This window comes from Narcine bancroftii, chromosome 11, assembly GCF_036971445.1.
Source record: "Narcine bancroftii isolate sNarBan1 chromosome 11, sNarBan1.hap1, whole genome shotgun sequence".
Classification (NCBI taxonomy): Eukaryota; Metazoa; Chordata; class Chondrichthyes; order Torpediniformes; family Narcinidae; genus Narcine; species Narcine bancroftii.
In genome coordinates this window covers 11,451,231-11,468,047 of record NC_091479.1, presented here as the reverse complement: position 1 = coordinate 11,468,047, position 16,817 = coordinate 11,451,231, and the positions used below count along the sequence as shown (strand labels likewise).

General features: G+C 44.2%; 1 protein-coding gene across 2 annotated transcripts in view; it reads right to left on the bottom strand.

Annotated features, from left to right (window-relative positions):
- Positions 1 to 16,817, bottom strand: part of LOC138745519 (collagen and calcium-binding EGF domain-containing protein 1-like) — a 113,019-nt gene that overhangs the window by 24,763 nt on the left and 71,439 nt on the right. For both annotated transcript variants that reach the window (XM_069902614.1, XM_069902615.1), the window contains exons 5-6: positions 13,607 to 13,713; positions 12,557 to 12,674 (exon numbers count right to left, since the gene is read on the bottom strand). In XM_069902614.1, the coding sequence (XP_069758715.1) occupies positions 12,557 to 12,674; positions 13,607 to 13,713 (225 nt within the window). The remainder of the gene's footprint in view (positions 1 to 12,556; positions 12,675 to 13,606; positions 13,714 to 16,817) is intronic.

Sequence of the window (16,817 nt, the reverse complement as noted above, 5' to 3'; positions counted from 1 at the left end):
AAATTATATTTTCTTTTAAGTCCCTCAAAAGACATAAATTGCCTCTCTGTTGATCATAACCATCTTCAATGCACCCTGATACCATGTTGGTACCAGGGAACCAAGATTCATGGGTATTAAACTGTTTTGAGATAGAGGCATCTTTGAGGATAATCCCTCTATTAATCACGCAAATTGTTTAATTTTATCCCAAATATAAATTACATCTTTCAATAATGGCTCATTTGTTTTCCTTTTAATTATTTTAAAATTCCATTTATAAATAAATTCTTCTGCCATCTCCTCTCCTTCCATGTGAAAAGCCAATTATAGCCCAGGAAGGAATCACCTCATTAAACAAAGCAGCAACAAAATGAATTTGTGCAACAAAATAATATTTTTTAAATCTGGTAATTTTAAACATCCAAATTTATAATCCCAAGTAAATTCATCCATGGTATTCCAGAAACTTTACTTGACCAAAGGAATGATCAAATGTGCCCATTAAGAATTTTTTAAAAACTGATGAGGAGTGGATTGTTGACTCCAGAAAGGGAAAACCTGAGGAATATGATCCTGTGATCATTGGGCGACCAGAGGTGGAGAGGGTGAGTAAATCTTTCCTGAACCCAACACGTTAATGGCATCATGAAGAAAGCACATCAGCGCTTCTACTTATCAGGTGTTTGCGGAGGTTTGCTATGATACCAGAAACCCTGGCATATTTCTACAGAGGAGTGATGGAAAGTGTCCTGACTGGCTGCATCGTGGTCAGGTTTGGGGGCATTAATTCCCCTGAGCATAAAGCTGGAAAAGGCGGTGGACACAACATAACAGGTAAAACCCTCTCCACCATGGAGAACATCTACAGGGAACTCTGGCGTTGGAGAGAAGCAGCAATCATCAAGGATCACACCATCTAGCACATGCTCTGTTCTTGCTGTTGCCATCAGCAAAGAGGTATAGGGGCCACAAGACTCGCACCGCCAGGTTCAGGAACAGCTGCTCCCCCTCCACCACCAGACTCCTCAACATCAAACTCAATCAGAGCTTCATTTAAGGACTTGATTGATTTTTTTCCCTCTCGGTATTGCAGACTGTTTGCACATTTCTTTCATTGCTTATGTTGTGAATTTTTTTTTGCCTTACCAGTAAGGGGTAATTCTGCCTCAACCGTAGGAAAAGAATCTCTGCTAAACTGCTCACCTCTCCCCCTCCTTCCCTTCACCCTTCCAGCTCGCTTCCCCTTCCCTCTTTATTCATCCAGCCATCCTTCCTATCCTTGATCACTGCTGTCCCCTCCCTCCCTTCTCCACCTATTACCTCCTGCTTTTGTTCAGAAGCCTTCCGACACTTTTCCACATCTTGATGAAGGGTTCAAGCCCAAAACGTCGGTTATGTATTTTTACCTTTGCTATATAAAGGACACTATTTGACTTGCTGAGTTTCTCCTGTTTTTACTTCAACCATGGTGTCTACAGATTTTCGTGTTTTACTTCCAAGATATTTCTGGCTGGTTGGCAATCCTAATGTATTGCTACTTGACAGTGACAACTTCCACTTTCTTAGTCAAAACATCCCTGGATGCTTCATGAGAGTGTGTCGAACTGAACTTGCCAACAAGCCATGTAAAAAATTAGGGCAGATGGCCAAAAGTTTAGTCAAAGAGTTAAGGAGTTGTTTAAAGGCGGATAAAGAGAATTAGAGAGGAAATTCCACAACTTCAGTCCTTGGCAGCTGAAGGAACTGTTGCCAAAGCAGGTGTGATTACAACTGGGTTGAGCAATAGGGCAGAAAATTTGCTGGGTTGTGGGACAGAAGGTTAAGAGACGAGACGGAGGGAGTCCGTGGATGAATTTGAAAACCAATGTGAGAATTTTAACATCCACAGCAGTCTCTGGTGAGGCCGCATTTAGAATATTGTGTCCATTTCTGGCCACCTAATTATTGGAAGGATGTGGAAGCTATGGAGAGGGTGCAGATGCAGAGGAGATTCACCAGGATGTTGCCTGGATTGGAGAATGTCTTATGAGGCTTTTCTCTCTGGAAGAAAGAAGGTTGAGAGGAGAGACTTAATAGAGATCTACATAGATAAAGTAGACAGCCAGTGCCGCTTTCCCAGAGCAGGAATAGCAAACACCAGAGGACAAAGTGAAGGGAGGAAAGTTTAGGGAAGACATCAGGGGTTAAGTTTTTGTTTAAAACAGAGAGTTGTGGGTGCCCAGAATGCCTTGCATCAAGGGCTGAAGGGCCTGTAGTGTAGTGTTCTATGTTCTAAAAGAAACAAGCTGTAAGTGAGTTAAAGGAGTTAAACAGAATAACTGGTGATGCTGGAATCCTGAGCACAGAGAACTAATCCAAAAGGTTGACTGACCATTTCAACCCATGGATGCAGCCAGATATGCTGGGTTCTCAAGCAACTCATTCTTTAAGTGAAAGGAACTGTGTTTGGTGTGGGTTGGGACATGGGTAGCAAACCATATATATGTGTTTAATGGCCGGATTTTGTGGACCAGTGTTTTGGGGTTAAAATTTAGGGGCTCCACCATTACACACATATTACTTCCAACTGAGGTAAGTGCCTGCATCACCCAAAGTGTTGGGAGCTCCAGTGGGCAGGCAGCCAGAGTCTAGGTGAGAGACCACCAGTGGGGCGCAGGGAGCTCGGATGGGTGGATGGCTGGAGCTTAGGTGAGAGTCTGTGGGGTGGGGCAGGGGGTGTCGGGAGGATGGGAGGCAGGAGTCAAAAGAGGGGTGTCGACTTTTACATGTGGAAAACACATTTTAGAACCAAACATAGAGGGGGGGGGGGGTAGTGTGGGAGTCGACTTTTACATGCGTTATGTACGGAACTTCGTTACAGGTTTTTAAAGCAGACAAAATGGTCAGCAGGTCAGGAAATTGCAGATGACAGTCGAGGCGGGAGGTGACCGAAGCTCCGAGGTGGTTGGTGTGTGTTAGCAATGTGCATGGCAGAGCAGGGGGAGAAGTGAGCGATCGTGTAGGAACAGACAGTTTTGGTGATCAGGTGAGTGAAGGTGCCAGAAGCTTCAAACAGGGCCTAAGGCCTCAATGCAGCTAAAAACAAATTGGTTTAGCCTCAAACTGCAGATAAGGGCCAACCTGGTGACTGCACACTTTTTAGGCAGACTCAAGAGATTGCAGATGCTGTAATCTGGAGCTGCTTTCCAGCACTGTCTGTAGGGAGTTTGTACATTCTCCCGCGTCTGCTTGGTTTCCTCCCTCCATTCGGGGGTTGTAGGTCAGTTGGGTGCAATTGGACAGCATGAGACGGAAGGGCCTGTTACTGTGCTGTATGTACAAGTTTAAATTTAAAAAAAACCTGGAGGAACACTGCAGGTCAGGCAAAAGCTGCGGAGGGAAAGTAATGGTCAGGGTTTCAGGTGTCAACCCTACAGCAGGACTCATCTGATTTCACAAGGCAGAGTGCTACATTTACCTCTGAAATCCCAACATGTGATTAATTGTTCCAGTCTTTCTTCCCATTTCCCGAATTGAACCGGAGGTATCGATAATCTAACCTCCTCTTTAACGAACACAAATTCCTTCCTCCACTACGCCTGCTCCCTTTCGGGAGATGAAATTCCTCCGATTCCATCACTCGTGGTAGTTGTCAACTGGAATTGGGTGACAAGTTGACAACGAGTCTCCTGGCTGCTTAAGTGTGCATTGGATTTCAACCACAACAATTATACACATTTCGATTAGTCACGAGAGCATTCTTGAAAGACATTAAAAGTACAATTGTGATGGGAGTGGTTGGATGGTGTATTATGTCATCTTCTTTGGCTTGGCTTCGCGGACGAAGATTTATGGAGGGGGTAAAAAGTCCACGACAGCTGCAGGCTCGTTTGTGGCTGACAAGTCCGATGCGGGACAGGCAGACACGATTGCAGCGGTTGCAGGGGAAAATTGGTGGGTTGGGGTTGGGTGTATATAGTAAATGTTGTTTCCAACTTTCCGCATAAGTGCAATCAACCACTTGCATAATTTGGATTCTTGCAAGATTCCCATTTGAAATTCTCAACTCTGAGGACATTGAGGTCAGTTGCATTATGTTCTAATGGGCCTCAGCAGAATGGACAAAACACTTACTTCCCTGAGCACAAAGTTGAAGGAATTAGGAAAGAGAGAGGAGAAATTATTTTCACCCAAAAGGTCCAGAATTCACTAGAAGGAAGAAGCATGAAAATCTGCAACCACCGTGGGTGAAGTTAAAAACATGACGCTGGAGAAACTCAGCAGGTCAAGCTGTGTCCTTTATATAGCAACGGTAAAAATACAGAACCAACGTTTCGGGCTTGAGCCCTTCATGAAGGGCAAAATATTGGCAGGTGTCCGAGCAAAAGAGTAGGGGGAGGGGTGGTCGCAAAGGTGGAGGAGGGAGGGAGGGGACAGCAGCGATCAAGGGGAGGGAGGAGAACTGGATAGGGGAAGTGGGGGTGGGGTGGGGGGGGAAAAGAGTAGAGCAGTTTAGCAGAAACCGGAAAAGTCAATGTTAATGCCACCTGGCTGGAGAGGACCCAGACGGAAAATCAGATGTCGTTCCTCCAATTTGTGGGTGGCCTCGGTGAAATAGTACGTAAAGGCCATGGACAGATATGCAAGCGTGGGGGTGTGAAATGGGAGGTCTCTGTCACTGGAGTGGATGGAGCGAAGGTGCTCTGCACGAAGAACTAATGGAAGAAGAAACCTTCAAAGCAATATGACCAATATGACTTCATCAATGGACTGTACTATATCTTCACATATGACTCTGGTGTTCTGGATGAGGGGAACGTGATGCACAATCCATTCCCAGTGCACTGTTTGACAGTCCTTTAGGCACTGAGCCCATATCCACTGCTGGAGCGGAACGCCAAAGTCTGCAGACTGTAGTAGAAACACAGAAATGCTGGAGGAACTCAGCAGGTCTCGTAGTGACCAAAAGAGGTTAAGACATATAAAATATATATGTTTTGGGCCTGAGGTATGAGTAAAAAGCAGGGAGGCACATTGGGGAGAAGGACGGACAAGGCAGGGGAGGAGTGCAGGTCAATAGACAAAAGATAAAAATAAACAAAGGGATGGCACTGTTGGCGTAGCGGTTAGTGCAATGCCTTTACAGTGTTAACAATTGTGACCAGACCAGGGTTTGAATCCCGCGCTGTCTGTAGGGACTTTGTACTTTCACCCCATGTATGCGTGGGTTTTCTCCAAGAGCTCTGGTTTCCTCCTACTGTTCAAAACATAGGCTAATGGGGTGCAGATTGGGTGGCATGGGCCGAAATGGCCTGTTACCATGCTGTTTGTCTAAATTTAAAAAAAGATATTAATTGGATATGGTCTGAGGACAGGAGATGAAAGTTGAGAATTGATTGGGGAGTGGATGATTTGACTTTGTGACAAAGAGACAGAGGGTAAAGGAAAAAGACAGAGAGAGAGAGAGAGAGAGAGAGAGAGAGAGAGAGAGAGAGGAGAGAGAGAGAGAGAGAGAGCAAGACAGGAAAAGAGACATGGGGATAGATGGGGGGGGGGGGTGAGTTTCAGGGCTAAAAGAAACCAGAGAAGTTGATGTTAATGCCATCCAGTTGGAGGATGTCCAGCTGGAAGACAGAAGACACTGCTCGAGTGTTTGCATCTCCCATCTAATGAGTTGCTTCTGGGCTTGGAGAGATCAATCCTGGTCAGGAGTTGACTTCTATCACTCCCACCGACTGTTGCTGCTACTCAGTACATGGCAGCATTGCATTGGCTGGATGCCCCATGCCTGCATTATATTCAGCAGTACCTGTGAACTCAAAGGTCTCATATCCATCACGCACACAAGGCAATTCTCTACGTGGCTCGTATTTTTGAGCACCATTCTTCTATCTTCAACCTGGACCAATATAAAGGGCAGAACGGTCTTCCTTTAAATAAATACATTTTAAATAAATTTTATTTACGGCACAGTAGAAGCCATGCTGCCCAAATTAACCTACAACCCTGTACGTTTTGGAGGGTGGGAGGCAATCGGTGAAGACCCATGCAGGTACGGGGAGAACTCATTACAGACAGCGCCAAATTCAAACCTGGGTCACCAGCGCTGCAATAGCATTGCGCTCACCGCTTTTCTGCTGTGAGTTCCAATTCTGAGACGTGGAAATTGGAACATGTTCCTAAAATACTCCTCGGGCTGCATTTTAATGTGTGGTGTGAAAAGTACATCGCTTCCCAAGAAAACAGGCAGACGTTGAGAAAAAGTGAGTGAAGCAGTTTTTTTTCCTCCTTTGCCTGTACTTGACTTGTGTTCCTGATCTCTGATTTGTTAATCTTATTAATGCATTCAGTTATCCTGCTTTTTACAATGTGTTAATTCCCTAACGTCGAAGTACTCGAGATGGCAGAGGTCGACAGCATCGAGTCCACGCTGCTGAAGATCCAGCTGCGCTGGATGGGTCACGTCTCCAGAATGGAGGACCATCGCCTTCCCAAGATCGTGTTATATGGCGAGCTCTCCACTGGCCACCGTGACAGAGGTGCACCAAAGAAAAGGTACAAGGACTGCCTAAAGAAATCTCTTGGTGCCTGCCACATTGACCACCGCCAGTGGGCTGATAACGCCTCAAACCGTGCATCTTGGCACCTCACAGTTTGGCGGGCAGCAACCTCCTTTGAAGAAGACCGCAGAGCCCACCTCACTGACAAAAGGCAAAGGAGGAAAAACCCAACACCCAACCCCAACCAACCAATTTTCCCCTGCAACCGCTGCAATCGTGTCTGCCTGTCCCGCATCGGACTTGTCAGCCACAAACGAGCCTGCAGCTGACGTGGACTTTTTACCCCCTCCATAAATCTTCGTCCGCGAAGCCAAGCCAAAGAAAAAGAAGAATTATTCTGTAACTATCCTGTCATCTGGTTGTCAAAAAATTAATAAAGACTGGTGAAGTCGAAAGTTGATTTGGCAGAGAAAAATGACTACATTTAAGTAGCAGCTTCCTCAACATATTCTGAAATGCTTTCTAGATTATAAAATACATATTAGGGGTTTTCAGACTGCGGGCATGTAATGGCACAATCAAGGAATTTTGCTGCTACATGGGCCAGTCTTAAAAGGAATGTGCAGGAATTTTGAGTCAATTCCTGCCCCGCAATTTACCCTACAACCCTTTGGAGGAAATCGTACCGAAAAATTTGTTGAACTCGACTGCATGTCCAGCCCCCAGGACTGTTGCACTTGGGTACTTGCAGTCTAAAAAGATGCCCAGTGTGAACGACCACACAGGCAATTTTTTTCTGCGATTTTCGCGACATTGCAGTCCGAAAAAATATCGTGGACTCATTGTTGCGACTGTTAGTGGAGGAGACACAACAGCCAATTTACAAACAGCAACCTCCCACAAGTATCATATGACAGTGATTAGATTAGTTGTTGGTTGAGGTCTCCCCTGTTCTCCTCTTTGTAATTGGCACTTTGGAGACCACCCGTGACGTTTAACCTCTCATCCAAATGCAATACCAAACTGGTCAATCTAGTTATCTGCTTGGGGCTAGAGTGTAGGAGTTTGAGAAGATTCGGTACGTCACCAAAGACTCCTGCAAATTTCTACAGGTGGACCATGGTGGGCATTCTGACTGGTTGCACCACTCTCAGGTATGGAGGTGCTGAGGCCCAGGTCAGAAAAAGGCTAAGAGAGTTGTGAACTCGGCCATCATGGGCATTAGTCTTCACTCCATTAAGGATGTCCACAAGAGCCAGTGTTTCAAGAAACCAGCCTCTAGCCCAGTGGTTCTCAACCCTTCTCTTTCCACCTTAAGTCATCCCTACACCATCGGTGCTCTGTGATTAGTAAGGGATATTTAAGGTGGGATGTGATTGGGAAGGGAAGGTTGAGAACCACTGCTCTAGCCTCAAGGACCCTCACCACTCAGCCATGCCATCTTCTCACTGCAACAGTGCACAGGAGACTGAAGACCAACACCCAAAGTTACAAGAAGAGATTTTTCCTCTCTGCCCATCAGATTTCTGAATGGACAGTGAACCACAGACACCACCTCATTTGTTCTCTTCTTTTGTACTACTTATAAAAAAAATGTAATTTATAGCAATAATTTCCCTTGATGCTGCCACAAACAATGAATTTTGTGACATGTTCATGCCAATAAATTCTGATTCTTATGCATAGTTTTTCTGTCTAGTGCCCTTGAACTGAAGTAGGGGAAGTTTTCCAATGGACATGGAAGGAACTCCACTGAGATAGATAGATCTCATTTCATTTGGTGTAGAAAAGACATTCTTCTCCAGGTTTATCAATGACGTTCCTTCTGTCGCGAATGTTTGGCGATCATTGCACAATTGTAAATTGCATTTGGGAGTCCTTATCCAGTGAAGCAGTCCTTGTCTACAAGCACATTCCTTGAGCATGAGTTAACGTGGGAAGCAACATTCTCACCAGAGACAGTTAATGACCATCTCAAAAAGAAAGAGTATTTCCATACACTGGACAACAATTTTTTTCAAAAGATTTGCTTCTTGAAAAAAAATTGGGGATATGATAGGGAACTTCAAGCTGCATCACGTAGGAAGTTGGAGAAACATTAAATTAACTTTTATTCAATCTAGCATGTTCTGACACACTGCGTTAGTTACAACTGACCTAAAAATGTTTTGCTGCATCTGATGCCTCTCGTGTCAGCGTCCAACAAAAGTTGGCCAGCTTTGATGGATTCCAGTTGCCCTGATGCAGCTTTTCCATGGTCGCAACCTTTCACCGTGTTCGTCACTGACGGCACCAGGGGTCAGCAGGGAAGACATCAGAGTGCGAATGCAGAAAATGAATTTTCAATGACATGCTGCGCCTCATGGTTTTGTCTGCTCGAAGTAGACTTAAAATTGGACAGGACATCACAAAAGAAGCAGGTTATATCTAAAAAAACGGTAAGTGGTAGGAAAACCTTCAGGTGATCTTCATGAACAGAAGCCCAAAATCCATAAAATGCACCCAAAGTCTTCAGGAAGCACAATCTTCAATATCCAGTGTAATCCCTTTCATCTCCACCCCAAGGATCAATACTGAACAGAAAGTTGTAAGGAACAGCCATATAAACATAATGGTTACGTGAACAGGTCATATGAAGTGCTAAACCCTTCCAACCTCGTAAAACTCCATTTTTTCTTTTATCCCTGTGCTTAATAGTCTCTTAAATACCCCTAATGTTTCAGCGCCCCCCCCCCCCAAACAACCACCACCCCTGGCAAGGCATTCCGACACCCTCAACTCCCTGTGTAAAAACAACTTGCCTCTAAAGTCTCCCCTAAACTTTCCTCCATTCACTTTGTAGCGATGTCCATGTGTTTGCTACACTTGCCCTGGGAAAAAGGTTCTGGCCGCCCACCTCATCTATGTCTCTCAGAATTTAGTAGACCTTTATTAAGTTTCCTCTCATCCTTCTATGCTCCAAAGAGAAATGTCGCAGCTCTGCCTCACAAGACTATTTCCAATCCAGGCAACATCCTGGTAAATCTCATTTGCACTCTCTTCATAGCTTCCACGTCCTTCCTAAACATACAGAGAAATGATGGAGGAACTCAGTTGGTCTCACAGCATCCATAAGAGGTAAAGATATATTACTGCCATTTCATCCCTGAGTCCTTATTCAAGGTACAAGGAAAAAGCAGGCAGGTGCCTGAATAAAGACAGAGAGAGAAAGGGGGAAGAATGGTAGGGGAGAGAGTCCAGACCAACAAAAAGGTGCTAATTGGAGATAAGAGAACAGGAGAGAGGAAAGGTAAAATCAAATGATTGGGGGAAGGAGGTGATTTGGCTCTGTGAATGCAGAGCTGGGGGAAAGGAGACAGAGGGAACAGGAAAGAGAGTGAGAGAAAGAAAGAGGCAGACAGAAGTAGAGGAAAGGTGACAATGGGCTAGATCAGGGGTCTCAAACTCAAATTCACAGAGGGCCAAAATTAAAAACTTGGACTAAGTCGTGGGCCAAACTAAATATTTATTGAAAATTTTCAACAACATCTGCGTGTTTTCTCTTCTTTCAACATATGTAATGTTAAACTTTTTCTTATTAAAATAAATGGTTAATAATAGTTTTGGTTAAACTCTTTCCAGAAGAAGCATTAACAAATGAGAAATAAAATATTCAATAAATAATATTTCTCTATAGCCTTTAAGCTCTTAAATGTATTTTTTTTCACAAGCCAACAAGTCAAAAAAATAACAACTTGCTTCAATGACAAACAGGTTTGTCTTTTAAAATGATGAACATATAGTCTGCCTCCCACCTGTCTTGAAAGGTCCTGTTTTCTGTCTTTCGTTTGGCCATTTTTCGTAAGGGGTTTATTACATGTGAGTTAGGCGACAGGTCGCAGATACTAATGAAAGTAAACAGAGGAGGTGGGGGCGATTAACGGGCTGACGGGCCGGCGCCAATGCATTTGCAAAGCATTTTGGGATTTGTAGTATTAGCTGTGCATGTGCTATACTGGCGTGGCGGCCAGCGGGCCAGCTCTAATACATATTTGATATGATCTTGCGGGCCAAATATAATTATATCATGGGCCAAATTTGGCCCGCAGGCCTGAGTTTGACACGTGTGGGCTAGATGGAGAGAGGGGATACAGGAAACCAAATGAGAAGATGTCGATGCCTTCCTGTTGGAGGGTGCCCATACAGAAGTTGATGTTAATGCCATCCGGTTGGAGGGTGCCTAGGTGGAAGAAGGAAGACTCCGCATCTCCCATCCAATTAGTAAAGTGTTCCGAACGTGCAGAGATTGTTCCTTGTTTCATTAGGAAGGTCTGAGGTTGACTTCTATCTTCTAAATTAGTTAATGAGGGTGTTTGCCGCACTCCCACTTACAGTTGATGCTCAGTGCATGGCAGCATTGTATTTACTGAATGCCCCGTGCCTGCACATGTACTCAGCAGTGCATGTCTCATTAACAAGGCGATTTTCTATGTGGCTCCAGCTAGTAGCTATCACTCTCTTCAACCTGCAGGCTGAACAGCCTCCTTCTAAATAAATACATTTAAATCAATTTTATTTACAGCACCCTCGAGGCTGATTTGGCCATTTAAACCCATGCCTCCCACTTGATTTTGATTCACCTCCTGACGTGCCAAAGCCCTACCAAGACATGCAAGGAATGCAATGGACAACTCAATACCTACCTCTGCAGGTGCAGGTTCAACAACTCGCACAAAGCTCTGCATAATTCAGTAACACACAATCCCCACCCTGAACATTCATCCTCTCCGACATCAGCACACAATGGTTGAAATATGTGCCATCTCCAAAATTCATTGTGGTTTCTAATCCAAGTCCTTCAGGAACACCTCCCAAAACAGTGGCACCTTCCACTAAGAAGAACAAGGGCAATCATTGCCGGGGAATATTTCCCACAGGGTTTCCTTCCATCCACACATCATCCTGACTTGCAAATATCCATAGGGTTGAAGCTCTCTACCCCAGCATACTGTGGTCCATATCTTGTGGTCTGCATGTTTTGAATCTGCAGTACTGACACATTCTTATGAACTAATTCTAACTGGCATCTATACAAATCTATAGCTAGACGTGGTTGAAGAAAAAAAAACAAATGCTGGAGAAACTCAGCAGGTCAACTGTGTCCTTTATGTAGCAAAGGTAAAGATACATGACCGATGTTTCGGGCTTGAACCCTTCATCAAAGTATGAGAAAATGCTGGCAAGCGTCCGAACAAAAGAGTAGGGGGGGGGGGGAAGAGAGGGTGGCAAGGCAGGAGATGATAGGTGGAGAAAGAAGAGGGATGGTAGTGCTGTGTGAGTGAAAGAAATGGAAGGCCAGGAAAAGGGAGAGGGAAAGAAAAGGTGAGCAGGTTTAATGAAAAGAAATAAAATTAATATTCATGCCATCTGGCTGGAGGGCACCCAGACGGAAAAGAAGGTGTTGCTCCTTCAGTCTGCAGGTGGTCAGGTTGGGACAGTACATCAGGCCATGGACAGACATGTGAGCATGGGAGTCTGACCCAGAATTGAAATGGTTGGCCACTGGGAGGTCGCTGTGGTTGCAAACGGAGAGGAGATGCTGAGCAAAGCAATCTCCCAGTCTGTGACCAGTCTCTCTGATGTAGAGAATGCCACAAAGGCTGCACTAGATGCAGTAATTAAGTCCTCTGGATATTCAAGTGTGAAAGGCCTGCTTGGGATTGTGATGAGGGAGGAGGGTGGTGAATCTGTGGAATTTGCTGCCCATTGAAGCAATGGATGGAGGTGACTTCAGTAAATATATTTAAGACAAGGTTGAATAGACGTTTACATAGTAGGGGAATTAAGGGATATGGGGAAAAGGCTGGTAGGTGGAGATGAGCCCATCATCAGATCAGCCGTGATCTCATTGAATGGTAGAGCGGGCTCGACGGGCCGAATGGCTACTCCTGCTCCTATTTCTTATGTTCTGTAAGAATGGCCCAACATATTGCTGTCTTTTGGATCAGTTCTGTGAAAAGTTTCCCCCAACCCAGCACTCTCAAAACAGGAAGGGAGCAAAGTTGGATTGGGATGGACCCACACAAAACATTCACTACCCATGGAAGAAGTCCTACCAGGAGGTCCAGGGGATCCAGGCCGACCCATCATGTGTGGCAGGCACTGCAGCCTGTCCGCGCATTTCTTCAACAATTGTAATTTTTCACTGGAGTTGTCCAGGGTTGTAAGCAGCAGCTGGGAAGAGAGAAGGATTTGGTCTTTAGGCCAAAAGAAACTAAACATCCTGCTATTACAGACACAAATATCCTGAATTCAAATGGCGGAAATAATTTCTTGATTCTCCTAATGTTTTATGTTATAATTAGTCTCATGGGTGTATTTGGGAGGTGGGGGATGGAAGACCCTCTTACTGCGCTAAATCTCTAAATGATACGAAAATACTTCCACTTGTCTCCCACTTCAAACGTGTTTTAACGTGTTTCACAATCTGATATCAAGCCACATTGGCAATTGTTGGGACAGATGACCAAGGATTGATCAAAGAGGTGCAATTAGTTCTATTCGAGAATAAGGAATGTTTTAGATAACCTAAAAAATCACAGCCTGTGCAATATAGGAGAGCGGTCAGAGCTGAATAGGAATAGTTGAGTAGGTAAGGTAACATCACTGAGAAATGTATTTTAAGGTAAAGGTGTGGTGCAATTCCACCAAAGTTTCTGAATAACTATTTTTAATGCTGTATTGGAAATGAAGGAGCAATGCTCAGTGTAATTATTATCTTCATTTATCAGGAACTTTTGATCAACAGAATGAATTTACAAAGATGTAACAAGAAATGACTAATATTAGTGAAGCATTATGGAAAAGTATAGAGAAGTAATTTATCACATTTTTTAAAAATGTAGACATACATCATTTCAGCCCATGAGCCCGTGCCGCCAATTACACTCAGTTAAATGACGCCTCCGGTATATTCTTGAATGGTGGGAGGAAACCGGAGCCCCCAGGGAAAACCCACGCAGACATGGGGAGAACGTTCAAACTTCTTACAGACAGCGCAGAATTTGAACCCCGGTCCCGATCGCTGAATGGTGGCACCTTTACAGTGAACAATGGAGAGTAGGACAAGGTTAAAAGATGACTCAGTGATAATTGCGGCACATTACCCTCTGCTTGAGTTGTACCAAAGTCTGCTTCATCTGTTGAAATTCTTCACAAGTGACTGAACAAGCACCAGCGTTCATCAGATACTCAGATTTAATTGCACTGCTGTCTGAAAGAGAGAGCAACAGTTAACACCTTCTGCAGGTGACCAGGTGAGATTCCAGCATTGAAACTCGGGTGACGTTATGGCAAGAGGTTCACCTCGTCCCTCCATCCCACGAGTCTATTCCATGACTCAAGGGAGTTAGGGGTGTGGCAGATGCAAGTCCATGAAAGTGGCAACATGAAGAAGTCATTCCACACGCTTGGTTTCCTCAACCATGGCACTGAGTACAGGATTATGGACTTCATGTTACAACTCTACAGGCTGTTGCTGAGACAACACCTGGAATATCATGTGCAATTCTGATCGCCTAGCTATCGGAGGGACGCAGAAAAGAGACACGAGAATGTCTGGTTGGTTTGTATTATGAGGATAGGCCTGGTTTTCTCTTTTCTCCCTGGAGCATATGAGGCAGAAGGGAGACCTTTTGGAGGCTTATATAATAATGGGGTGGGGGTAGCATAGATAAGACATACAATCAGATCATTTCCAGAAGGCCAAAGAATCTAAAACCAGAGGAAATAGATTAAAAGTGAAAGGGAAATAATGACCTCAGAGACAACAATTTTGTACTGACAGTACCGTATGCATTCATATACAGTGTCATAGTCGACACCTCCCTCCTCTTTTGGCCCAAAAGTCAGGTGTTTTTGGTATGATCTGTGTAAAAGTCAACCTCTCTATTTTTGGCACCCACTGCCCACCCATCTGAGCTCCTGACGCCCTGCCAGTGGATCTTCGTCCTGGCTGCTCACCTGCCAGAGTTCCCGACGCCCCCACCGCAGATTTACCGCCCGGCCCTGGCCATCCGAGCTCCCAATACCCTGACCATCGCAGGTACATACCATGGTCAAAGGTTCGACCAGTGTAAAAGTCGACATCCCCCCTCCCCCACTTTTCTGCCCCGAGAAAGGTGGTCCAAAAAATTCACCGATTACACAAGTATATACAGTTTATAAAATGAGCTGGCTAAGGAAGTGGTAAAGTTGGGTACAATTGTAAGAGTTAAAATTATTTATACAGGCCAAGAGGGATATGGGCCGAATACAGGAAAATGGAATGAGCTCAGACAGAAAAGAAGAGCTGGAAAGCCTAATTTCTTGCTGTACAACTCAGTGACTAAAAATACTATGGTAAAACCCCCTTGTATCCGGAATTCAAGCCATTGCTAAAAAATAAATAATTAAACTAATTAAGAATAAAATAATAGGTAAAAAATACGCAAGTTTAAAATTGTAAAAGTTATCTGAAGCAATGATTCCTACTTCTACATTCTTCCACAAAGGGAAATACAATTTCCGCATCTAATTTATCAAGATGCCTCAGGATTTTATATGTTTTAATAAAATCACTCAGTCTTCCAGATTGCAATGTACACAACAAGCCTAATCCTCACTAACCTATCCTTTTCAGAAAACACACCCATTCTCAATTAAGTAAACTTCCTCTGAACTGTTTCCAGTACATTAAATCCACCCTAAATTCAAGTTACCAATGCTGTAGGCAGGACAACGGAGGGAAGGACGGATCTGCAGAGGCAGTGATTTTTCTAAAAACACCGTGCTGGAGAATTCCGTGGGCAGCACTAGGCCATTGCAGCGCCAATGGCTTGAGTTTGAATCCCGCACTGTCTGTAAGGACTTTATGTTCTCCCTGTGCCCGCGTGGCTTTCCTTCCACCGTTCAAGATGTGCCAGGGATTGTAGGTTAATTGGGTGTAATTTGGGTGGCATTGGCTCGTGAGCCAAAAGGGCCTGTATATGTCTAAATTTAAATCTAAATTTAAGTGCCTGTCAACATTTTGTTCATACTTTGATGAAGGGCTCAGGTCTGAAATGTTGGTGATGTATTTTTATCTTTACTATATAAAGTACACTGCTGAGTTTCTCCTGGATTGTGTTGTTGCTGTTTGCAGTACTCAAGGTATGGATCTTAAGCAAAACATTCCTGCTTTCCTGTGCAATTCCCCTCACAACATTTTCCTAATTATTTGCTGTATCTTCATTCTAACTTTTAAAAGACCCAGATCTCCTTGCACTTCACAATTCTGCACACTTGTTTCTGCCCAAGTTTTATATATTTCCATGCATTGCACTCCATTACTTGGATCATTTCTCACTAACCACCAGCCTGGATCCCATCAGACTCCTGAAGGAATGATGCTGCCTTTGCTCTGGACCGACTGATCTATTGACAAGGTTAGCACAACGCTATTACAGCCCACCCTTCAAAACGTATAGGGGTTGCAAGGTCAATTGGGTGTAATTTGGCGGCATGGGCTTGTGGGCCAGAAGGGCCCGTTACCATGCTGGATGTCTAAAGAAAAACATGAACATAGACTAATACAGCACAGGATCTAGTCCTTCTGCCCATGTGACTATGTTGATGTCCAAATTAAATTTCCTCTCCATTTCCTTCACAATCATGTGTCCATCTAGAAGCTTCTTAAATGCAACTATAATATCTGCTTGATACCCAGCCTCTATCCTCAAGGACCCCACCCACCACCCAGCCTCTTCACTCTGGTACCATCAGGAAAAAGGTACAGGAGCCTAAAGATAATCACTCAATGACACAAGGATGGCTTCTTCCCCTCTGCCATCAGATTCCTGAATGATCAATGAACCAAAGACACTGCCTTAAACACTGGAGGAGAAGTTGGTAAGGTGTGCACTACACAGGGATTGGGGCTGTTAGATAGAACTGGAGCCATGCCCATGTTAGACAAGGAATGATGGGTAGCGGATTGGTTGTTATAAGACTGTAAATATTTGCTAGTGTCTGTAGTGTTAAAGTATGATGTGACTGGTTATACTGTGTTGTGTAATTGAGTGTACTAGTGTGGTTATCCATGATGCTATCCCCTTACATGTGTTTTAATAAAGATCCTTTCTGTGTTCAACCTGTGTCCAGACTCGTTCTTTAAACCCACCAACATTTTTCCCTTCCCACATAGCTTGTAACACAGAACCAGGCTCTTTGACCCATCTCATCCACTCTGACGAACAACCATCCACATATACTCATCCTACACAAATCCCTTTATTAAAAAAAAACCTTCACATTTTTATTTGACTGTTGTGCATTGGCCTAATGCAAAGATGAACAATC